Raw genomic sequence first — 26734 nt, forward strand, 5'->3', positions numbered from 1 at the left:
TAAATTTACTGACAACACAAAGATCTAGATTACACAATTTAAAACAAGTGAGAGTCACCTTCTGGCACCACAGATAGGCATTCGCAGTTAGACACTCAATAAAGTGCTGTATGTGACATTCTTTGGGATCCAGTTGGATAACAAGTTGAAATGGATTCAACACATGAATAAGCTAACCAAAATGCCCAGTTTAACATCTTTGGATCTTAGAAGTATCTCTTGTTGTCTTTATCGAATGGTACCGGCTTATTTTGCGTATTTGTAGCTCCCTGTTGTATTAAGGAATAATCTTCTGGGGTAATGCATCTAAAGTAAATAAAGTATTTACTCAGCAAAAGTAAGCAGTAAGAAAATTCCATGTAAGTAAGTAAGTAGCTAGGGAATCTTACATGAATTTACCAATATTTTGCTCTTTAATGTCTTTTGTTGCCTCAAATACTAAAATGTGTTCTTCAGTCATGGCTATTTATCTGTGTTCTTTATTTTCTGCCTATCAGTTTTAAATAAAAGTACTTTGACGTCACTTAAATGCAGTAATTCTAATGGTGCTATGATATACTCTCAAAATGCAATATTCTACTATATTTATAGGTTTGAAAGCATCAGTGTGCTCTAGAAAAAAACCCACACTGAACAGGGGCTGCAGCTGAATTATTGAAAAAAAAAATGTGACTTGGGTGAACTATCCAGGCAAATAATTACTGAACAGAAAATGTTTTGAGAAGATCTTTAATCTTATTTTTCGCCTTCTCAGAATACGGCAAGAACTGGATGCAGTACTAGTTTCCATTGTCAATATCTTACAAGAATCCTCACCAATCAGATATGTTATGGACGGCAGTTACAAAAAAGTACAGCTGGGTAAAAGCTCAACAATGTTGGTATCAGCTTTGCTGCAGATCAACTTGTAAGGCATACTAATGGGCACGAATATTATGAATAAAAATAAAGTGTTTGGGATTTTCAATTAAAACTTCATGATAAAGTTTATTTAGTAAAAGTAAATCCTTTAAAATTGTATTTACTGCATAGAAATTTGGCTTACTACTACATGCTTTATCGTGTGTTAGTCTCACGTGGATATCAATTGAATTACATTCACTGAAATGAAAATAATGGAGTAATAAGGACAAAATCAATGAAGAAGCAATGCCATGGAATGAGGTCTGTGACAACCAGTCAGAAATGCTGAACCCAAATAGGAAAAAAATCATCATCAATGCTGTGAAAGTGGGTGCATACTAACACAGCTTATTGGTTAAAGCAGCTGCTTGTGAAAAAAGGGAAATTTTGGTTCATGTCTCAGTCTGGCACAAATCTTCATACGCCATGAAATTCTTTTCACAGAGCTGACATCTTCCCAAACAAGGATTAATCTTAGATCCTTTTTTTTTTTGTGATATGCTCGCTCTTGTGTCACACTTTATATCACTAGGTCACTAGTAATTGCAAAAAGAAAACAGCACATATGTTAGTAGTGCATAACTTACAAAAAGGCATCGTTGACTAGTACACATGTATTTGCAAGTAATAAACAAAGAGCAACTAACACTTCATTTTATTTGTCAGGAAATACAACGACTTTAAAAAGTCTATAATAAGGAAGAAATGTTCAAAATTGTAAAGACCTATCATATAAAGACTACATTAAAGTATCTCATGTTACATCCTCGTTTGTCCAGCCCTCATTTATTCCAATTAATTTCTGATGAACATTTTACTTTAATTTCTTAGATTAAACAACTTTTAAATACAGTGGCGTATATACAACTTTCAGTGAATTTGTTTGCGAAGGTTGAAGGCGATTTTTTTATAATTTATGAACAATTAAACGGATGCTCTGATGTAGGTATTGAAAAAAACGGTCAGTGCCCGTGTACTGAAGCATACGAGTACAAAGAAGCTGCATATGGAGCAAAGGAGGCAGCATACCTCAGCACTCCACTGCAGCTCAACAAGTCTTTCGAAAAAGTACCACAAAGACAATAATTTTTGTTTTTCGACAAACTGTAAATTTTGTTTGTTACATAATTTTAAATCAAAATGAACCACATGTTTTCTCATCATAAGCCTTGGAAGATTACTTGAAAGGAGTGGATCATGCATTTGAGGTTATAAGATGAACATAAATATAAGATGAACATAAATATTTATATATTCTATTTAAATTGAGTGATGTTGGGGGAATTGGGCTAGGAAGTGAGATGTTAAAAATTGGATAAGTTTTGCTATTTGGGTGATAAAAGAACTGATAATTGACAGGCAAATCAAGAAAAGCTTCCTGTGAAAGAGAAATATATTAACATTTAATATAAATTTAAGGGTTTGGGGTATAGAGAGTAACCTTATATGAATGCGAAACATGGACATTAAATGGTAGGGGGAAAAAAAAACTTGACATGTTACAGAAGGATGTTGAACATCTAATGGGCAGGATGGATAATTGAGGATTTATTGTATCAAATGGAAATGTATGGCTCAACTTCAGTAAAGGAAGGGATCAATTGACAGGACACAACCTGATTCATCAAGGACTCATCAACTTGATGCTGGAGGGGAGTGTGAACGTTAAAAGTTGTGCAGGAAGAATGAGGCTTGACCATGGTGAGCAGGTAGTTACAAAGACATTTTCACAGGGCAGACTAACAAAAGGGAAGTATCAAATGAGTTTCTGGCTCGAAGGCTACAACTTTATTATTCATTTTACCACATTCTCCTGTATTTTTAGGCTTACTTTTGATCCCACATAGTCCAAATTAACAAGATTGTACTGTAGCTGGAAGCAGGTCCAGCCCTAGCCACAGAAATTTTAAGCACACACATTGTCCTCCTCATTGCACTATAGAAAGAAAACGAATTTGCTCAATTTGAGCAACACTAGTCTAAATATTTGGGCCTCCTTCTTCAATAATGAACTTCAATACACTTCAGTTCTGTAAGAGCCACATATGTATCTAGGTGGTCTGCTTGTCAGCTTCCTCCTTGTTTTTCATGTCTGTATCTACACATGTCTCTTTGTCAGCTTCCTCTGTGTCTACAGACGTCTGTTTGGCAGCTTCTTCCTGATTTTTCATGTCTGTATCTGAAGGTGTCTGCTTGGCCACTTCCTCCTCATTTTTAATGTCTGCATCTACAGACATCTGCATGGCATCTCCCTCCTTGCTTTTCATGTCTGTATCTCCAGAGGCCTGCTTGTCACTCTCTTCCTCATTTTTCTCATCTGTATCTGCAGAGGTCTGCTTGCCATCCTCCTCATTTAAGACGACTAAATCAACATTGCCTAATCCGAGGTAAACTTTATTGTCCAAGGCCCGGATGGCTTCGAGAGACTGGTCATCAACCATGAAGACTAGAGTCTGGCCTGTAGCTTCAGAAGTCACACTGACATTCTTCCAAACGCTTGTATCGAGGGTTTTGTTTTGAGTGCCGAGCATCTGCAAGATTTTTTTGGGCTCTGTCTTGGCAAACAACTTTGGCGTCTTGAGTAGCACCTTAGTTCCTTGTGTGACCTCCCCTTTAGGCTTTACTAGGAGCTTTGCGCCCTTCCACGGCTTCAACTCTGGCACAATTCTCTCTAACCAGAGTTTTGTCTGCTCGTTGGCACAAGACATAACGAGCGCACCCTTCGCCACGGAAGTCCCGTAAAACTGTGGAAAATACCCATCCTCTAGAGGTTCGAGAGCATCTAGGAGTGCTTCTTTGATTTGGGCTATTTCCTTTTCCTCTAATTTTCGATCGGGATCTAGTGTTATCAACATCCTCTGTCTGTACCCCACAAAATCTTCTGCAACAGACTGTGGATTCACAGCTGTCTGTATCTGCTTTTGTTCTTTCAGTTTGTTCTTCTTATTAATATTGTAAGGTGCATCAACAAATCGTCTTCCTTTGGTAGACCAGGGCCCAATACCTAGAATTGGAAAAGCAAAAGAAACATATGATTATAATCAGATAAAAAAATTTCTGTTACTTGACAGAGTTAATCATAGTCCCAGCCATATCATTAACTATGAGGTGTGTTTTGTAAGTAAGTCTTGTCCTCATATATAAAAAAACAAGTGCATTTACAAAATTCTTATTACACAAAAGCCCAAAGCTTAATCTACCTTTCAGTACAATTTATACCAATATTAAGGCTTCTTTCTGGTGTCCCAAGCTTCCTACTAGACAACAGCAGCATCTGCAGACAGCCTCACAGATCTTCCAACATTATCACAGGACCATTTATAGAGTTAGTAACAGTAACTATAACACTCCCTTGGGGTGCTCCTGAAATTACATTTAGGGCTGTTGATTTTGCTGTGTTATGTATGCTACGAAGTCCTGAAGTCAGTCACAAATCTGGTTCGATACTCTGTAAGTTCAGATTTAGTTTGTTACACGACAATACAAAAGTAAAAAATACAGCAGCAACATGGATGCCGTTGTCTATGGTGCTGTGGACTTCCTGAGTTGCATGTGCAGATGCTGTGTTGATTTTAATAGACATTGTCATTATTCAAAAAGACCATAATTCGTGTATTAAACATATCTCATAATTCCACAATAGATCAATGCAGTAACTTTCCAAAATTATGTCCACCTGCCTGGTGATCCTTCTTGTGAAATGGGAATGGCCTGCATTTTTTTCAAGCCTATGTCACAGCCACTTCAATTATTAAACAGATTTTCCCACAATGGATTCTGTCATTTCAGAAGAAATTTGACTTGACCAGGCAATACTATATGGGGCTACTTGCAGGAGTAAGTTATATCAAATGATAAGGAAGGAACATACATTACTGTAAATATTGAGGAACTCCTGTCTGTGCAAGATACTTTGCTTGCAGTACTTCACACAGTAGACGAAAAAATCATTGTGACATATATAACAAAGGATACACACACTACAAGCAAAACTGTAAATATTTCTTCACATCTGAAAGTAGTTGTATCAACATTTAGCGTTGAAATAGTTCAAAAACTTTTCAGTATGAACAGGCAACAAATGTTACAAATTTATTAGTAGTATTTTGAGAACATTACAGTTTTTGAACGTTTTTTTCTGAAATGTGTTACAATACGACTCCTCTTACCTCCTGCACCTCGGGGTTTTAAGCCTAAGGGTCGATATGCCCCTCTGCCTCTTCCTGCTGGTCCCCTGTAGGAAAAAAAAAATAAATAAATAAAAATAAAAATAAAAAATAAATAAATAAATAAATCACGTTTAAGTACTGACCACAAATGAGTCAATACAATTAGGTCTTGTAACACCGGTGGTTACAAATGAAAATTATAACCCAGAAATCAAATGTGCAGGACAACTATATTCATCAACATACAGAACAATTGATTTTCCACACATCAAACAATGAAAGATCCAAGATTAAAGCTTACACTCTCTCTAACGGCCTTCTTTCAATGTTCCCGTTGGCCACTCAGTGCCTTCTCTATGTGGTAGTAATCTATCCAACTGAATATTAATTCTCCCCAGTCACGAGAAACGCTATTTCCATTTATTTTTATTGTGTATATGGCACTTTTAATTCACTGGTGAGATGTACAAATATTGTGCTCCACTATTTTCTCCCTTCTGTGGTGAAGGAAGGCTTAGTAAGGGATATTGCAGCTAGTTTTTACTTGCGTTATATTTACGAATGGAATCATTTTTTTGTAAAATCACCATCCCATCAAACACTCACTGTCAAGCAGGTTGTCTTGCCATGCAGTGGTGGCTGTACAACCTGATGCAAGAGGAACACCACTTACCACGCTGATAAAACAGTCACAGGTGGAGCAACTTCTATCCTTCCATTTCATGTCAGCATTTCCTTTCTTTTCCACACTGCTTCTTATCAGTGGCTGTTTTCAAAAAATGTGCCCTGCTGTAGGCTAATGATCTCCAGGATGAAGGATCAAGGACTGAGTTGTTAACATTACTTTGACAACATCTTCATGTTAGCCTTAACTCATTTCCTCAGATCTCCTAGACTAGCATCTACTCACAATTAACTGAAAGTGAAACACTCATTTAGGAACATGGACTACATGCCATTCCCATCATAACTAGCACCTGAAAAGTGCCACTTCTATGCCGGTTGTATGTGCCAGTTATAGAATGCTAACATTTGTGTGACTGTCTTGCTATATTACACTATGTCTCTTTCAATTAACAACACTGCCTGTCTAACGCCACTTTCTCACTAGATCCTGCCACTTTCTCACTAGATCCTGAATCGTTGATTTTGCAGGAATATTGCTTGGAGGAAAAGTGTCATGAACATCTTTAATGGATTCAGACCACACATATTCTTCAACAACAAACACAGTTTCTTCAATGGAGTATGGCATGACAATAAAGTACACGGTTTATAACGACTACTTTTCGTATGAACTGCCCACACACTACTGCTGTTAAAAGGGGGCAAAGAAACTGATAAGCTAGTAATGCTACACAAGCGTGTTGACATTCCGGTTCAGGCCGGTTTTATATGTGCCACTCTGCAGTATATTCCTACAAACATCAGCTTGAAACTTTGTTAAGTTTACTTTCTCATGATATTTCTCATCTATCTTCAAGTAACAGTTTAGTTTCATCAGCCTCACTGTGGCACTCTCCACAGGTGAAGCAAACCTGTGGGCCTTTGTGCTGCCCTTCTTTGTGTACATTCAATATCCCCTGTAAGTCCACTCACTATGAATCCCACACACTCAGTGGTGCTGTTTCATATCCTTACATATTGTTATACACAGGTACTTGCATGAATTGACCATTTCCTGAACATTTAAAGCAAGTCGTCAATCTTTGCACAACTACGGAATCTCTTGGAGACACTACTGAATATTTCTGCTCTTGTTTTCAGACAATACTTCATTTCAAATAACTGTACCATTTACAAAAATTCTGAGGTTTACTTTGCTACTGCCTGCTAGGTCATTAATATATAACACAAACAGTAAAGAAACTCAACATACTTATGCAAAGACAAACAGATTTGCTCATGATGGAGCAGACTGGACAGGTGCATCAAGATGTCGATAACAACAACACTGAATAGCATGACAGTCAGGACATTATTGCAACTATTGCACTGAAGTGCTGTTGATTGCTGAGTCAGCTTTACCTTTATATGCATACTGCTGCTATTTTCATTTGACTTAGCCACTTGCCTCCAGGGGGCCAAATGTGTAGTATTGCTGACATACACACATGAAAGGAGACACTTCTTAGCTTTCGGAACTAATGGTTCCATCTCCAGAGAGGATAGTGGTATTCATTGGGAAAGGTTAAACAAGAAGGCCATATCACTCAAACAATTCTGTCTCATAATTATAACTTTTCTCTACAAAAGTTTCCTTCAATTCAGTTACAAGTTGCACAGAGTCATTCATTCAAGAATTAATATACATACAAATTTTTTCACAACTTTAAAGTGATTCCACATGAGAAGGAGTCTTTTCTGAAAAGAAGACCACAAAAACAAAATTATCTGGTGTTTAAATCTAAACAATGCATAAGCTTGGGAAATGGAAGCCCAAGTTCCAACTTCATGTTAATGGAAGAAGAACTGTCACTGATTTCACAGAATTATAGAATGACTTAGTTCATTGTACTGTATAGAAATTTTATGGTCACAACTTCTGAGAAGTGAGAAGAATGAGAAATTCGAACATTATACTGCCTGACATATTGTTCTGTCACTGACATCTGTACTCAATGTGGCACGAGTCTGCAGCACTGCAATAGTTAGCAACAAAGTGTGTGTGTGTGTGTGTTATTAATGTGCAATTTAAAAGTTCCCAATTTTGTTAATTTTGTAGGCTAATCAGAGCAATGGTTCCACATTGTGTGTTTTTTTGACGTTTCCTTCGCACAACATTCTTACCTGTGTTTTCAGGAATATTTAATCAGTATAAAATCAGACACAATTCTCAAATTTGTAAAAGCCTACAATGAAACCCCTATCTCAACATGCTTAATTCTGTTTCTCAACGAAGTCTGCTCGAAGACATGTCAATGGCGATCTCACTTTTGTCCAGATTTATATAACCTTGCTGCCACACAGCGCACAGTCAGAGGAGCCATACAGTAAACACCCAAACGTTAATCAGCTGCTGTCAGTGAGTTACAATGAGAAATAAAGTTTCTATTAAATTTTGAAACAGCAACACTCCTTTGCAAACAATCTATGTATTTAAATCAACAAGAAATAACACTTCCCACTGCTGTAACAAAGAAGCAATAACAGACTGATTAAAATGGCGCTCTGCACAGTGGTAAATACAACACATGTGCACTGTGATGAAAAAAATCGTGGGATGCCTCCTAATATTGCGCAGAACCTCCTCTTGCCCAGCATAGTGCAGCAACCCATTTTGGCATGGAATCAACAAATCACTGGAAGTCCTCTATAGAAATATTGAGCCATGCTCTCTCTATAGCAGGCCATAATTACTTAAGGGCTATTGGTGCAGGATTTTGTACATGAACTGACCTCTCTATTATTTTTCATAAATGTTTGACGAGATTAAAGTCGGGCAATCTGTGTGGCCAAATTGTCCAGAATGTTCTTCAAACCAGCCACATATAATTGTAGCCCGGTGACATGGCACATTGTGAGCCACAGAAATTTGATCATAATTTTGAAACATGAATTCCATGACTGGCTGCAGACAGTCTCCAAATAGCCAAACACAATCATTTTCAGTCAATGACCCAGTCAATTCCATGCAAACATAGCCCATACTATTACAAAGCCACCACCAGCCTGCACAGTGCCTTGTTGACAACCTGGGTTCGTGGTTTCGTGGGGTCTGCGCCACACTCAAACCCTACTATCAACTCTTACTAACTGAAATTGGGAATCATCTGACCAAGCCACAGTTTTCCAGTCATCTAGACTCCAACTGACATGAGCACAAAGCTGTTAGCAAAGGCACCTGCATCGGTCGTCAGCTGCCATAGCACATTAATGGCAAATTCTGCCACACTGTCCTAACAGATACATTTGTCATACATCCAACATTGATTTCTGCAGTTATTTCATGCAATGTTACTCGTATGTTAGCAATTACAACTCTACGCAAATCCCGCTGTTCTACGGTGTTAAATGAAGGTCGCTGGCCACTCCATTGTCTCTGGTGAGAGGTAATGCCTGAAATTTGGTATTCTCAGCACACTCTTGACACTGTGGATGTCAGAAAACTAAATTCCCTAACAATTTTTTGAAATTGAATGTCCCACAGGTCTAGCTCCAACTACCATCCCATGTTGAAAGTTGGTTAATCCCCATTGTGCAGCCACAATCATGTTGGAAACCTTTTGACATGAATCACCTGAGTACACATGACAGCTCCGCTAAACCACTGCCTTTTAAAGGCTCGTGTACATGATACTGCTGCCGTCTGTATATCTGCGTATCACTATACCATGATTTTTGTCACCTCAGAGTACAGTTACACATATATTAATTCAGCAAAGAAGGCAATTAGAACCACATAAAATACCTACCTTGATGGCTTCCTGTCTCGAAACATGGTTGTTTAAATCTGCACAGCAGCTGAAATTAATAAAAGAACAACTATGAGTTGAGGATTACATATCACAGTAAAAATACAAGTCACACATTGCTTAACAGTTTCATATAACAGAAATAAGCTACCACCTGTTTAGGGCACAGTAAACATAGTTCCACAAAGACCACACGCAGATATGTATATAGGGAAACATTCCACATGGGAAAAATATATCTGAAAACAAAGATTATGTAACTTACCAAACGAAAGCATTGGTATTTTGATAGACACACAAACACACACACAAAATTCAAGCTTTCGCAACCTACGGTTGCTTCATCAGGAAAGAGGGAAGGAGAGGGAAAGACGGACGGATGTGGGTTTTAACGGACAGGGTAAGGAGTCATTCCAATCCTGGGAGCGGAAAGACTTACCTTAGGGGGAAAAACACACACACACACACACACACACACACACACACACACACACACACATATATATATATATATATATTGTCCTTTTCCCCCCCTAAGGTAAGTCTTTCCGCTCCCGGGATTGGAATGACTCCTTACCCTCTCCCTTAAAACCCACATCCTTTCGTATTTCCCTCTCCTTCCCTCTTTACTGATGAAGCAACCATTGGTTGCGAAAGCTTGAATTTTATGTGTGTGTTTGTGTTTGTTTGTCTATAAACATACCAATGCTTTCGTTTGGTAAGTTACATCATCTTCGTAGACACACACGATACAAGAGTAATGGTTGTAGAACCAGGTCAGGAACTAAATAATGAATAAATCCTGTTCTGCTACGTACAATTGTCAATCCATAGTTAACAGGCTAACTCTTAATAAGCATGAGCTCTGGTTTTTCTGGGCTGACATTCATCTCAATCAGTGACAAATTGCTGCCACTGGATGTCAATGGTAAGCTCTCTTAGAATACACACATCACCTCCTTTTGAAGATTCTGAATGCAGTTGCTCAACATAGCAATGAATATGACAACTCAGCTTTCACCACTGACACTTATCGACAAGGTAACAACCTGTCAGCACTACATAATCATTGCGATGACTATGACATTGTACAATCACGCATATTTAAATTATTGAAATATCCCCCAAGATGATGATGTGGTTTGGAGTGAAGATATTCTTGTAATTAATTCTGTGAAACATATTAAAAACTTCAAAAATCAGACTAGAGTGCAGAAATAACAGTTTTCAGCTGATGTAAAACTATATCTACACATCACATCACCATCACGCACATAAGTAGCACTGAGTATGCTCCCATTCTGCGACTACTCGAAGTGATCATTCCACTGACGCTGTGGTCTTCTTAAACTTCTCCTTTCTTGGGATTTTTAGTGGAACTTATTTTTCATCCGCCTGCTAACAAGGTGTTGCAATTTAGATTGGTATATTTCTACACCATACACTACATGTCATGGTTAACACTATCCATCAAAGCTACAACACTTAAGGAGTGCAAAAATCTTATCTGTGTGCTGTTTATTCTCATGTTATAATTCTGAAGAAGATTTTAACATTCACTGCCAAGTAGAAGAGTTTGCTTTCATATTACATTATGAAGTTTGATTTGTTTTTCTTACCTCTAATGTTTACCAAAGTTTGTTTCGACTATTCCAAGTAGTTTACTACAATTGGTTAAATTTAAATAAAGAACAGCCATGACATGGAAATGAATAAAGAAGATGGGAAAGACCTTTCAGTTGACTAAGGATGTCTACAATCATCTCTCAAACAGTTACAGCACTACGTTACAGTAAGAAAATCAGAATGTTTATACACATCCACACGCCTGAATTTGACTACACCAGGAAAAATAGAAAACATGGAACAGAAATAAAGGAAAATTCTGCGAAAATAATAGAGAAAGTAAAACACAACAGTGAATACTGAAACAGGAGTAATGAAGATCTGTATAAGAAAACTGAACAACTAAATGACGCAATGAGAAAACGTAGACTGATGTTTTACGGCCATCTGGTTTCAAGGAATGAAAACACGTCACACAAGAAAATTTTTGAACATGTCTGTTGCAAAAAAATCTCCCTGGTGCAAGTAGCTCCACAAAATCAGAAGTTAACATTTAAGAACACGAAACTGCAAACAATGATATGTTTTGAAAGAAATTTTTATTTTCCCAGCTCCAGAGAAAACTTGATCAAATGAAAAATTACTGGAAACTCTGAAGTTAAATCAGAAGTAGTTATTCACATGGTCCAAAGGAGGCCCAAGTGAAGTGATGACAAACTTAATTTAATAAATGTTACTGTGTGTCTGTTCGGTTTCCAACATGTGGTTGCCCAAATATATTCATTGTTTAAAAAAAGTGCCAAATATCGAAGCAAGAAAAAAGTCCAGATACATAAGATGCATACCTTAAGAGACTTGAGCACTAGTTTATCTTCAATACTGTGAAACACATCTCTTCTGTAAGCTCCATGTTTTCCAATTAACATGGGCTATAAAATGATTACTATAAGTGCTTACCTTATCTTAAGAGCTGTAAGCATTTTTTTTCAACAGAACAGATACGTGTCACAGTAGCAAAAATAAAAAAAGTGCTTGCAGCTCTTAAGGTACACATTCTAGAGCCCATGTTAATGGACTTTTTTCCCTTGTTTTGATGGGTGCTACTATCTCTCAAGATATTCAACATATAATATAACACACTAAAATGGATGTAACAGTAGAAACATTGTTCAAAAATGCATTGTCATTAAGGAGATGAAGTGGGCTCCTATATATTAGATGTCCAAGGGTTTCTCAAGTCTTTCCAGGCAACTTTCGGAACAGTTGCTACTAATTAGGCCATCGTTGACAGCTTCCAATTTTCTTGCCCCTTACTAACACTTTTAAAACAAAACAAGTCCTCATATGGTATGCTTACTATCAATATTTTAATTCTGAAATTCCTTAGTGCCATTTTGGATAAAATAATTCTGGGTATTGGACTGCATCATGGTAACTACTAAAACAGTTAAATTACTGGTGTTTCAACCGACTTTGTGCGGTCCTCTTCAGGGCAGTTCACTGCTGTATAATGGTGTAAGTCTTGCTTATAGACTTGTCAGTTTTTGTTACCTGGTGACTATCAATCTTGCATATCCAAGATGTCACCGAAAAATTTGAAGAGATCGTTATGGATGGGAGGCTGTACGGTGTGCTACTGCCTGGTGGCTGACTGTAAGGCAACTGTGTTTTCCGACTGGGAGTGTCACTTAACCTGAGTGTGGCAGCGCAGATGGCTGCCACAAGAGAACTAGCGTCAGGTCTTACTGCCTTGCTTCACCATCCCTGGATACATCTGGGGTGCACATACATCTAGCACGAATCTCTTTCAAGCAGCCGGTAATATTAACAATAGCCTAACAGTATACTTATACAAGTGTGGAATCTGTTATCAACAATCCATCCGAGATTGAGAAGAAAAATCATCTTTTTGATCATTTAATGAATCTAAGTTTTATGCAGAAAGGAATGAAATATGAAGGTTTAAAACTCTAACAGTCCATCCATGGAAATATAATTCCAGACAGATACCAGCAGCTGTTTTCAAATGCCGATTGATGTCGACAACTCCTGTGCCATAGGGATACTCTTAAACAGAAATAATTAGTCATTTTTTCAAAAAAGCCTGTAAATGGCGAGCATGGAGTAAATGTTCATCCAGTTTCTACATCTAAATCAATACTCCAAAAGTCACTTGATGGTGTATGGCAGAGGGTACTTCTGGTACCATTAACTGAGCCTCCCTTCCCAGTTAAACTCGCAAAGGGCATGTAGGTAGAATGACTATTGGTAACCTTTTGTATTAGGTCTAATTTCTTGAATTTTCTCATTACAGTCTCTTTTTTTTCTATCAGTCCTACCTAAAATGGTCACAGACTGATGAACAATACTCATCTAACAAGTGCCTTATTAGCCGCTTCTTTTGGGAAAGAGTTACATTTGCTTAAGATTCTTCATATGAATTCCAGTCTGGCATCTGCTTTTCCTACTATTTGTATTATACGGTCACTACATTTATGGTCACTCCTAGATATTTTATGGCAGATATTGTTTCCAGCAATTTGTCATCAATATCGTAGATGTACAGTAGTGGATTTCTTTCCCATGTTACATTTATTTACATTCACGGTCAAGTGCAAGAGACTGCACCATACACTTCTGTAGTTCATTCTGCAAATCTATGTCTTCTGGCACTGCTACTTTCTTATAGAAAAGTGCATCATTTGCGAACAGTCTTAAAGAACTTCCAATGCTTCCTACTATGTCACTTATATATATTGGAAACAGTAACACTAGTATCACACTTCACAGTAACACTCGGATCACACTTCCTTAGGGTATTCTGCAAATTACCTCTACATCTGTCAAGTGACATGTTGGGTCTGCAAGGAAGTCAGCTCATACTTCTTCCACCAGACAGCATTGCATGATGATGCCAAATGCCTTCCTGAAGTCAAGGAATATGGCATCAACATGAACACTATTGTCTACAGTGCTCTGGATCTCATGGATGAACTGAGCAAACTAAGTTTTGCAGGCTATCTGTTTGCAGAATCAATGCTGACTTTTACAGAGGAAATTTTTGTAACAAAATTACAAAAAGTCATAATTCCCGAGCATAAAATGTGTTCCATAATTCTACTACTCTTTGCTGTCGACAATGAAGGCCTATAATTATGTGCATCTGCAGCATGACTGTTCTTGAAAATGGCAATGACCTGCATTTATTTCCATTTGCTAGGTACCCTTCATTACTCCAGTGAACTAAGATAGACTGTCGCTACAAGCTGTAGATTGTAAAATGAAAGCACAATTTGAGCAGCAATATTGCAACAAACAGTGATATTGCATCAAATTTTGTGAACAACTCTATGATTCCAAACTGGAAACGATTCACAAGATTCAATAGGCTTTTGGGGAGAAAGCTATTGGGAACTCAGATAAAGGAGTGATCCAACGTACAATTTCTTAAAAAGACAGCCACATATCATAGGGCAGTGAATCAGGTAGGTCCTCAACAAGCCAAAATGACTATCACTGAGCATGTGTAGGCTCTGGTTATGGAAGACTATCGTATCGCAGTACTAAAACTTGTGAAGGAAGTAGGGTAAACTCTGGAATGGTACATTCAATTTTGATTGACAATTTGTGCATGGCAGAAATCACACAGGGTATGCTGGACAATCCAAACAGTAATCCACCTTTCTGAACACTGATCACAGGCAATGAGAACTGCTTGTTTTGTTTTGCTTTAGGGTGCAAAAACAACTAGAGTCGTATGTGCCATTGTCAGAACTGTAGAACACAAAGAGGAAAAAGCAGTTAAAAACAGCTAAGCATTAAGCCCAATTGACAAAAGGAAATACAGCTAAAAACAGTGACATGGAGAAATGTCCATAAAATACACCCTAGAGCCAAAAGAGATTCTGAACTAAAGGTTACATGTCCTTTGCCATATTGCTACAATGAATAAAAAGTAAAACATATTTGACAGCTCGTGCATTGTTTACTAAAATGGCTGATAACTCACATGGCAAACATAAATGAGAGAGCAAGTGGTTAAAGAAAGGGCATTCTGTCAGGGAATGGTGAACTGTCAGAGGTTGAGGGCAATGAGTACAAGGTGTGAGGGATCATCACGTAACAAATGGCACTGGCTAAAAAGGCAGTGCCCAATACGCAACCTAGATAAAATGATCTCCTCATGGTGAGACGGCCCAGTGAAGATTGGCCAAGCCACTGGGAGAGGTTTATTCCCTGTAGCTTGTTCTCACGAGGGGAAGACCAGTGGCGATTCCACAATGACACCACCTACTGACAGACAGTGACACAGAAATCATCGCAGGGAGTGGAAGAATTAGCAGGCTGAGGTAAGAGGACTGCAGCCTTGGCAGCGGCACCAGCAACCTCCTTTACCGTCAGACCGATGTGACCAGGGATCCACATAAACATCACACCAGCTCAATCAAGAGTGAGCAAGTGAAAGCTTATTTGGACCTGTTGCACTAAGGGATGGATGGTATACAGCTCACAGAGGCTCTGAAGGGCACAGAGAGAGTCAGAGCAGATGACACAATTGAAAAGCCTGTGTTGCCGAATGTACTGAGTGGCGTGATACAGGTCAAAGAGCTCCACTGTAAATACTGAACTATGTTCCAGAAGCTGATACTGAAAAACATTGATGCTAATAACAAGTGCACACCTGACACCACAGTCACTACAAGAGTCATCAGTGTACACACAGGTACTATCGCAAAGTTCCGTGTGAAGGTCGTGAAACTTATGGTGATAGAGCAAGCTGGATTTGTCCCCTTAGGAAGCGAATGAAGTCCCAGGTGAACATACGCCGCCGCACGAAGGCAAAGTGGTGGAGACTTCACACCCACTAGGAAAGTGGTAGGTATCATGAAGTTAAGCTGCCAGAGCAACATCTGAAAGTGAACTCCCGGAGGTAATAAAGAACCTGCCAAAGCAAATACCCGAAAGTGAACTCCAGGAGGTAATAATGAAGAGGGGCATACCCCACATTGGTGATCAAAGGAGTCACTGAAGGAGGAGGCATAGGATAGCATGGTAGACAAACAGCATTTCACAACAACCTTGGGGACTCCTGAGAATATCCTCGTCTCCCCATGAACCATGGACCTTGCCGTCGGTGGGGAGGCTTGCGTGTCTCTGTGATACAGATAGCCGTACCGTAGGTGCAACCACAACGGAGGGGTATCTGTTGAGAGGCCAGACAAATGTGTGGCTCCTGAAGAGGGGCAGCAGCATTTTCAGTAGTTGCAGGGGCAACAGTCTGGATGATTGACTGATCTGGCCTTGTAACAATAACCAAAACGGCCTTGCTATGCTGGTACTGCGAACGGCTGAAAGCAAGGGGAAACTATGGCCGTAATTTTTCCTGAGGGCATGCAGCTTTACTGTATGATTAAATGATGATGGCGTCCTCTTGGGTAAAAAATTCCGAAGGTAAAATAGTCCCCCCATTCGGATCTCAGGGCGGGGACTACTGAAGAGGGTGTCGTTATCAGGAGAAAGAAAACTGGTTTTCTACAGATCGGAGCGTGAAATGTCAGATCCCTTAATCGGGCAGGTAGGTTAGAAAATTTAAAAAGGGAAATGGACAGGTTAAAGTTAGATATAGTGGGAATTAGTGAAGTTCGGTGGCAGGAGGAACAAGATTTTGGGTCAGGTGACTGCAGGGTTATAAACACAAAATCAAATAGGGGTAATGCAGGAGTAGGTTTAATAATGAATAGGAAAATAGGAATGCGGATAAGCTACTACAAACAGCATAGTGAACGCATTATTGTGGCCAAGATAGATACGAAGCCCACACCTACTACAGTAGTACAAGTTTATATGCCAACCAGCTCTGCAGATGACGAAGAAATTGAAGAAATGTATGATGAAATAAAAGAAATTATTCAGATAGTGAAGGGAGATGAAAATTTAATAGTCATGGGTGACTGGAATTCAAGTGTAGGAAATGGGAGAGACGGAAACGTAGTAGGTGGATATAGATTGGGGCTAGGAAATGAAAGAGGAAGCCGCTTGGTAGAATTTTGCACAGAGCACAACTTAATCATAGCTAACACTTGGTTTAAGAATCATGAAAGAAGGTTGAATACATGGAAGAATCCTGGAGATACTAAAAGGTTTCAGATACATTATATAATGGTACGACAGAGATTTAGGAACCAGGTTTTAAATTGTAAGACATTTCCAGGGGCAGATGTGGACTCTGACCACAATCTATTGGTTATGACCTGTAGATTAAAACTGAAGAAACTGCAAAAAGGTGGGAATTTAAGGAGATGGGACCTGGATAAACTGAAAGAACCAGAGGTTGTACAAAGTTTCAGGGAGAGCATACGGGAACAACTGACAGGAACTGGGGAAAGAAATACAGTAGAAGAAGAATGGGTAGCTTTGAGGGATGAAGTAGTGAAGGCAGCAGAGGATCAAGTAGGTAAAAAGACGAGGGCTAGTAGAAATCCTTGGATAACAGAAGAAATACTGAATTTAATTGATGAAAGGAGAAAATACAAAAATGCAATAAATGAAGCACGCAAAAAGGAATACAAATGTCTCAAAAATGAGATCGACAGGAAGTGCAAAATGGCTAAGCAGGGATGGCTAGAGGACAAATGTAAGGATGTAGAGGCTTATCTCACTAGGGGTAAGATAGATACTGTCTACAGGAAAATTAAAGAGACCTTTGGAGATAAGAGAACCACTTGTATGAACATCAAGAGCTCAGATGGAAACCCAGTTCTAAGCAAAGAGGGGAAAGCAGAAAGGTGGAAGGAGTATATAGAGAATCTATACAGGGGCGATGTACTTGAGGACAATATTATGGAAATGGAAGAGGATGTAGATGAAGATGAAATGGGAGATAAGATCCTACGTGAAGAGCTTGACAGAGCACTGAGAGACCTGAGTCGAAACAAGGCCCCCGGAGTAGACAACATTCCATTGGAACTACTGACGGCCTTGGGAGAGCCAGTCCTGACAAAACTCTACCATCTGGTGAGCAAGATGTATGAAACAGGCGAAATACCCTCGGACTTCAAGAAGAATATAATAATTCCAATCCCAAAGAAAGTAGGTGTTGACAGATGTGAAAATTACCGAACAATCAGTTTAATAAGGCACAGCTGCAAAATACTAACACAAATTCTTTACAGACAAATGGAAAAACTAGTAGAAGCCGACCTCGGGAAAGATCAGTTTGGATTCCGTAGAAATACTGGAACACGTGAGGCAATACTGACGTTACGACTTATCTTAGAAGAAAGATTAAGGAAAGGCAAACCTACGTTTCTAGCATTTGTAGACATAGAAAAAGCTTTTGAAAATTTTGACTGGAATACCCTCTTTCAAATTCTAAAGGTAGCAGGGGTAAAATACAGGGAGCGAAAGGCTATTTACAATTTGTACAGAAACCAGATGGCAGGTATGAGAGTCAAGGGGCACAAAAGGGAAGCAATGATTCGGGAAGGGAGTGAGGCAGGGTTGTAGCCTCTCACCGATGTTATTCAATCTGTATATTGAGCAAGCAATAAAGGAAACAAAAGAAAAATTCGGAGTAGGTATTAAAATCCATGGAGAAGAAATAAAAACTTTGAGGTTCGCCGATGACATTGTAATTCTGTCAGAGACGGCAAAGGACTTGGAAGAGCAGTTGAATGGAATGGACAGTGTCTTCAGAGGAGTATATAAGATGAACATCAACAAAAGCGAAATGAGGATAATGGAATGTAGTCGAATTAATTCGGGTGATGCTGAGGGAATTATATTAGGAAGTGAGTCACTTAAAGTAGTAAAGGAGTTTTGCTATTTGGGGAGCAAAATAACTGATGATGGTCGAAGTAGAGACGATATAAAATGTAGAGTGGCAATGGCAAGGAAAGCGTTTCTGAAGAAGAGAAATTTGCTAACATCGAGTATAGATTTAAGTGTCAGGAAGTCTTTTCTGAAAGTATTTGTATGGAGTGTAGCCATGTATGGAAGTGAAACGTGGATGATAAATAGCTTAGACAAGAAGAGAATAGAAGCTTTCGAAATGTGGTGCTACAGAAGAATGCGGAAGATTAGATCGATAGATCACATAACTAATGAGGAGGTATTGAACAGAATTGGGGAGAAGGGGAGCTTGTGGCACAACTTGACTAGAAGAAGGGATCAGTTGGTAGGACATGGTTTGAGGCATTAAGGGATCATAAATTTAGCATTGGAGGGCAGCGTGGAGGATAAAAATCATAGAGGGAGACCAAGAGATGACTACACTAAGCAGATTCAGAAGGATGTAGGTTCCAGTAGGTACTGGGAGATGAAGAAGTTTGCACAGGATAGAGTAGCATGGAGAGCTGCATCACACCAGTCTCAGGAGTGAAGACCACAGCAACATGATGAACACCCACCATCGAGGGCAACATAGTGAGTTCTATTACTAAAGAAGTCTTTCAGCCGCTCAAATATCTGGGAACCCATTCCATATGCTTGTACCTTCATTAAGTGTCTCCACTATGTTGAATGCTTCTTGGGAACCTAGAAATATGGACTCCGCCTGTTGCCCTTCATCCATTCTTCACAGTATATCATGTGAGAAAATGGCAAGCAGAGTTTTGCAAGAACGAAGCAGCCTAAAACTGCGCCGATTCATGTACATGAGGGTCTCAGGATCTAAAGATTTTATTTTATTTGAACCTAGAATATGTTCACGGATTCTGCAGCAAACTGATGTTAGGAACATTGATCTGTAATTTAGCTGGTCTATTTTTTACTCTTCTAGTATAGAGGAGCCACCTGTGCATTTTTCCAGTTGCTTGGGACTTTGTGTGGTGTGAGAGATTCACGATAAATGCACGATAATGAAGGCGTCAATGCTGTAGGCACCCTTTGTAAAACTGAATTATTTCTGTTTATTCTACATTCAATATAACAAGTCACTATCCAACTGACAAAAACACGTTTATCCCATTGCAGACTTGTTTAACTTTTTTTTACTTGTGCATTTTCTTGGACATGCATCAGTGTAGTGCAGAATTGAAAGCTTTTCATAAAGTCTAGGCATATAAAAGTACACTTACCAACAGTTACCTGTATCAAATGCTATTACATTATACAAGAATCATTCCATGTCAAATCAACACACCTATTTTACCTCACCCTTTTAGATTTTGCTGAAAGTTGGTATACTTATAGTGGGTGCTGAAACTAAGAAAAATACCAAATTTTGATTTTTTTTTACCTCAAACCATTCCTGAAATGTGGTCATGTAAACTTTTCAAAACTGGCCAAAAATGTGTGAATGGACCTTTTTTAATTGCCCTAGGAGCTGCCGTAATTGAGCTAGAGAACTGGGAAAGGTGTCATTTTGTTGCATTTTGCTCTTTCCAGGGATACACAACAAAACATAGCTTCTAATTAATAACCTTTTTTTCAAAATACTAATTAATATTTTGATTTAATTTTAATTTGTTTACAAAAAGTACCTAATTGAAAATTTTCAAAATATTTTCATAACTACTTCATACTATTGTAAATCACATGGCAAAATATAAATCTGGGATGATGATGGCTTCATTGTTAAAAAAAATATGCTGGTCTCTTGTTTTTCACTAACAGCCCTAGTTTGACCAAATTGACCTTTAACAGACAGGAATTTCTTTAAAATATACTGAAAGGTAAGTAAAAAAAATTATTAGAAATACCAAAACATCACCTTATTAAACCAAACTATCGACATATTTTATAATTAAGTTGATTGCTTATTTTAATTTCATACAACTTCACTAACAGTATATTAACTGTTATAACAAAAACAAGAAATTGAGCATTTAACTGTACAAACTGAAATAAAGTATGAATAAGTACAAGTATTTACATAATAGCTCTGGTCCATGATGTTTGAAATGGAACTATTAAACATATTAAATACGTAATCCTTGTTTTTGGGTAATAGGTATCTGTACCAACTTTCTGTAAAATATACATTAACACTAACCTGAGACAAAAATTAAGTTATGAGTTGAAAGCAGTTTCCCAATAAATTGTCTTGAAACTTCACATATTACATTTTAATAAAGCTGACTGGGTTTGGTTTACATCACTTTCATTAAGACTGTATATTCTTCCTCCTGGAGTAAATGGATTCACTTTTGTGAGAACATCCACAACTGACACCCACAGGACATGTGCAGGATAAGAGAATGACTTATCCAGTCCACATGGATGAAGAAAAGTTATTTTCACTTCATCAAGTTCTTCGTTTTTTTTTCTAAAATGTACTCAAGCCACCAGTTATTGTCATATACAGTGGTGACATAGCCTGATACATCTTGTAACTTCAGTTTGTCTGGTGATGTAGTTACTTCCCTCTCCCAACTCGGCATATCACCTGAGAAGTATTTGGCTATTAATTTTGATGTAGTGTTGGGAATGAAAACGTGAAATTGCTGTGTTCCTTTGATTGTCAATGCCTCTTCAAGTCGGCTTTTTAAGAATATTTCTTGAGTGGAATATGCAAAATCAACATTTGTGATATAACCTACTGGCCACTCAAATAGATCTCGTGTGGTTTGGATCTGATTTTGGTATGGCCTTTGCAAACTTGCACGAGCTGCCAGTCTCTCTACTGCACCCCCTACTCCATCACAAGGTTCTTTCCCATGTGCTATGGCTGAAAAGTACCACTCAGCTTTTATGTTAAAGTCTTCCTCATGAAGGCAAAGGTTCAGGAATTTTTTCTTATTTTTATACTGAGCAACAGAACTGTCAAAATAATAGTATATCTTTTTTTGGAATCTTTTGAAATATATTTGTTAGATATGAAATTAGCTTCTTTAGAAAGGTGTAAATCACAGTTGTATTGTGCTCCAGATAATCAGAAACAACGACAAAGCTCATATGCTCAATTTTGTCTTCCTGTTTGTAATATATAACAAAAGGATGAATGGTAATATGTTGTTTTGTCCAGTGGAAACTCTGAGCTTCATCCTGTAGAACTATACTATAATTTTCTGAAAAATCACATATGACAACAAATTCAGATTCCATAAGGTTTTCTCTTGTGGAGTTGAGGAATGTTCGTTGTTGCTTGGCAATGAAGTCATGCCGAATCAAAGTAGACATCTTACTACAAAATAAATCTATGAATTCTTCAGAAGTTTTCTGAACAATTTCCGGATTACATTGGTCAACTGACATCCACTGTTGGAACTGAACTTGTTCAATTAAGTTTTCATGAAAAGAGCCTTTTAAAATTTTATGTATGACAGTTACTCCTGGGCAGTATTCACAGTTTCCCATGTTTCAATCAACTGATGGGTTGCAAAGCATTTTTGCAATGCACTGCTTATAACTGTTGAAGCTCCAGTTTGTTACTGTATTTAGTTTGGCATTTTCTATCATTAATTTTATGATTTGGTGAGTTCTGCACACGCAGACAGAGTGTGTGTGTGTGTGTGTGTGTGTGTGTGTGTGTGTGTGTGTGTGTGTGCGCGCACCACTCCAGCCAGCTAATACAAAATGTTTTGGTCTCAACTCAGCAAATTTAGAGAAACCTATTCTTATGTTAGGAAACTTGTCTTTAAAATGTTTGTAAGCTTCTTTAAGGTTACACAAAATAAGTCTTTTTGATATTTTTGTTTTGTTTCCACTTGTTTCTGTAATTGTCACACAATCTTTAATACCTGGCATTGCCCTGCTAACTTCATCATTTTCATAAAATGAATGCACCTTTTTGACAGTTTCTGTTGGTGAACACATCCCTGGTTTTGGGTTCGGACCTTCCATTAATCCTCTCTCTTTCAAAATTTTTTGGACTGCCAAACAATGCAATTAGGAACATTAAATTCCCTCATTATTTTCCTGACGCTTCACTTTTCAGGTAAACTTGTAAGAATTATTAGTTTTTTTGTTCTACTTATAGAATTTTTAAAGTTTCTTTTAAGATTTTCAAGAACGGATTCATCAGTATCAGTATCTGACCAAGAAGTTTCAGGAGCAACAAAATATTTACGTGTCACTGATTAGATTTTCTTCACTTTTGATTTGGCATAATGCCTAGATGTTATTTTTCTCTTGTCAATTGGGGACTCGCCTAGTTCTTGAAGTGTTGTGTTAAATATTTTAACAACTACTGAAGTCAGGGCCTTGGTCTCTGATGATTATTTCTGATCCAGAAGATTCTTCTTCAACACTTTCATCACTGATGGGCCCTGGTGTATTTTTCAATTTGGTTACATCTTTCCTACATTTATCACAAATCTTGGCACCAATTGATATTTGAGCAAATAATTTGGGCATCCATGTTGTGACATTTCTCAGTTTTTTTCTGTATCTAATAAAATTATTTGGCTTCTTCAATGGATTACAACACTGCACTCTTACATCACTGCACTTATTGCTTGGTTCCATATTTCTACAAAAACCACTTATAAACTGTCCTTCAGTGTATAGATTTACTCGATTATGAACTATTAAATATAATAGATACAGACTGGTCAACACAGAGGTAACAATTGGTTTGCACTAAAACTACAGTGCACAATAATGCTGTAGGCACACAAAGCCTTAGAAGGTAACAATGCAGACTACATCATCTCAACAGTGGCCCCAGTCTTTGAATTATTGCAGTATATGGTTGTAGACATGGTATTTGTGCGACTTTTCCAGAGACTGCTTCATTATAGATAACTGGATCATCTGACATAAATCTGAGATTATTATTAATATTACCTGCAAGGTCATTAATATACAACACGAAGAGCAAGGATCCCAACGCATTTCCTGGAACATGCTACTTCCGCAACTTTCATTGATCCTCCAACCTAGTTAACATACCGAGTCCTGACTACCTAGAAAATAAAGCTGACACTTTTGCTTCCCACAAAGGAATAACACTATCATCATAGGGTTGTCTACTGACGTACTACCTTAAAGTTCAGTTTGGTCAAACTAGGGCCGTTGGTGAAAACAAGAGTCCGGAATAATTTTTTTTCAACAATGAACCCATTACCATCCCACACTTATATTTTGCCATGTGATTTACAACAGTATGAAGTAGTTATGGAAATATTTCGAAAATTTTCAATTATGTACTTTTTGTAAAAAAAATTAAATAAAAATATGAATTACCATTTTGAAAAAGGTTATTAATTACAAGCTATGTTTTTTGTCCATAACTGGAAAGAGCATAAAAAATGCTGCAAAATGACACCTTTCCCAGTTATCTAGCTCAATTAGGGCAGCTCCTAGGGCAATTTAAAAAAAGTCCATTCACACATTTTTGGCCAGTTTTTGAAAAGTTTACATGACCATATTTCAGGAATGGTTTGAGGTAAAAAAATCGAAATTTGGTATTTCTCTTAGTTTCAGCACCCACTATAAGTATACGAACTTTCAGCAAAATCTAAGTGGGTGAGGTAAAATGTTTATTTAAAGTGTGTTGATTTGATATGGAATGACACACTATTTTAAGAGTGAAAATTGGGTTTGGCATGACTATAACAGGCAATTTTCAACTGCTATTACATGTCTAGACATGGAGTAATTGATTAGTACAAGGATACATAGAAAAAAATAAAGCAAAATGTGTGTTGGCTGTGTGTTTTGTTCAGGGCGTTGCAAAGCTATTACGGTTTAAAAATCCAGTGGTATATAAAAATTGCGAGTGTGATAAATTTAAAAATTAACATTTCTTGCAGACTGTGTAGTGACTGACGCCAACCTCAGTTATGTACCTACGACCGTAGCGCTCTCGCGGTTTCAGGCAAACGCCTAGAACCGCTTGGCCACAATGAGAAATACTTAGCTTTATTGTTATATTATTTTTCAAATGAAAAAAACTCACTTCAATAAAAAATATTCACACTCTTCTTAATTCTGACAGCAGCGAACTTAGTAGCAGTTCAAAACATTACCAATCAACTAACTGAAACACGTTTTTCGCTAACCCACACTTTCTGTAAACAAAATACTGATTACTGACATAGAACTTCACTGCCGCTACCGAGACATTCCACTTCCCTGTTTCAAGTCAGTGAGTACAGCACAATTTTCAATGCAGCACCACTGGCGCACATCTACAATCTGCGCAATCCTCGAAGTTAGAGGAAAGTTACTCATCTAGATACGTTAATTGCCAAGCACTGGGATGAAAGAGAATTAAAATCAACACTCTATGGATGGATGATTCTCTTCATTTCGCTGATGTCGCAACTCAGAAAAATCAATCGCCGGCCAATTCCAATTTTTGGAGACGCTCTTTGGCTGGTTAAAAACCATGTGACCTTCATGCTGTCCTCCTTCGTACGCGTGCAATATCTTACTGCTGTTCCTATTAGTTACAGGTTCCACATACATAAACAATAATCTAGGATGAGTTGCGCGAGAGTTTTGTTAACAATCTCCTTTCGTAGAATTATTTTATTTTTCAACAGTCCTACCGATAAATCGAAGTTTATAACCTGGTTTACCTACGGCTGAGCCTGTGTGATCAGTCCATTTCATGTTCGCACATGTTGTTATGCGCTTTGTGAAATGAATAATTTTACATTTCTGAAAATTTAAAGTAAGTTACAGATACTCGCATCACTTTGAAGTGTTATCAATCTCTGACTAGGTATTTGTGCGACTTTTCCAGAGACTGCTTCATTATAGATAACTGGATCATCTGACATAAATCTGAGATTATTATTAATATTACCTGCAAGGTCATTAATATACAACACGAAGAGCAAGGATCCCAACGCATTTCCTGGGACATGCTACTTCCGCAACTTTCATTGATCCTCCATCCTAGTTAACATACCGAGTCCTGACTACCTAGAAAATAAAGCTGACACTTTTGCTTCCCACAAAGGAATAACACTATCATCATAGGGACAACAACAGGTTAGTGATAACTGTTTGCAGCTCTTACGATAAATGAAGTCTGTTTACAGATTGGACAAGATCATAATAAGAGAAACAGGGTTGCATGTTGAACTACTGTGCTATATTAAGAAAAGTTATTAAAAAATCAAGAAGTATGTGTATCAAGTCTGAAATCAGCAACTCTGATAATAAAAATTAAAACAATTTGGAATATTATTAAAAGAGAAACAGGTCAACCAAGAGCACAGGAAGACAGAATTACCATCAAATTGAATGAAAACTTTTCGATCAAAAAGTCAGAAGCTGAAAACATTTTTAATAATCATTTTCTAAATTTTGTGGATATAGTAGGATCCAGGTGTTCATTAGAAGATGCTAGGCTGTTAATGGAAGAGGCCATACCTATGCAATTTGATACAATTGAAATCTTACCCACTTCTCACTCTGAAATTAGGAAAATAATAAACTTGCTTAAAAGCAAAAACTCACATGGAATTGATGGCATTTCCAGCAGAATACTAAAAGCTTGTTCTCAACAGATAAGTAAGATTCTCAGAAACCTGTGTAATAGCTCTCTGGAACAGGCCATTTTCCCTGATAGTCTGAAATATGCTATTGTTATACCTATGCATAAAAAAGGGGATAAATCTGATGTCAACAATTACCGTCAAATCTCCTTCTAACAGCTTTATCCAAAAGTTTTGAGAAAGTAATGTATTCAAGAGTACCTTCACATATCTGTAAAAATGAAGTACTAAAAAAATGTCAGTTTGGTTTCCAGAAATGTTTTTCAACAGAAAATGCCATATATGC

General features: G+C 37.8%; 1 protein-coding gene across 1 annotated transcript; it reads right to left on the reverse strand.

Annotated features, from left to right (window-relative positions):
• Positions 1 to 1542: 1542 nt before the first annotated feature.
• LOC126291835 (uncharacterized) lies at positions 1543 to 25098 on the reverse strand. Its single transcript, XM_049985548.1, has 4 exons — positions 24897 to 25098; positions 9488 to 9536; positions 5073 to 5137; positions 1543 to 3907 (listed from the first exon to the last, which is right to left on the reverse strand). Exons 2-4 carry the CDS (start codon positions 9511 to 9513, stop codon positions 2955 to 2957), a joined length of 1044 nt encoding a protein of 347 aa, XP_049841505.1. The 5' UTR covers positions 9514 to 9536; positions 24897 to 25098; the 3' UTR covers positions 1543 to 2954.
• Between the last annotated feature and the right edge of the window lie 1636 nt (positions 25099 to 26734).

The sequence above is a fragment of the Schistocerca gregaria genome, chromosome 9 (assembly GCF_023897955.1).
Source record: "Schistocerca gregaria isolate iqSchGreg1 chromosome 9, iqSchGreg1.2, whole genome shotgun sequence".
Taxonomy (NCBI): Eukaryota; Metazoa; Arthropoda; class Insecta; order Orthoptera; family Acrididae; genus Schistocerca; species Schistocerca gregaria.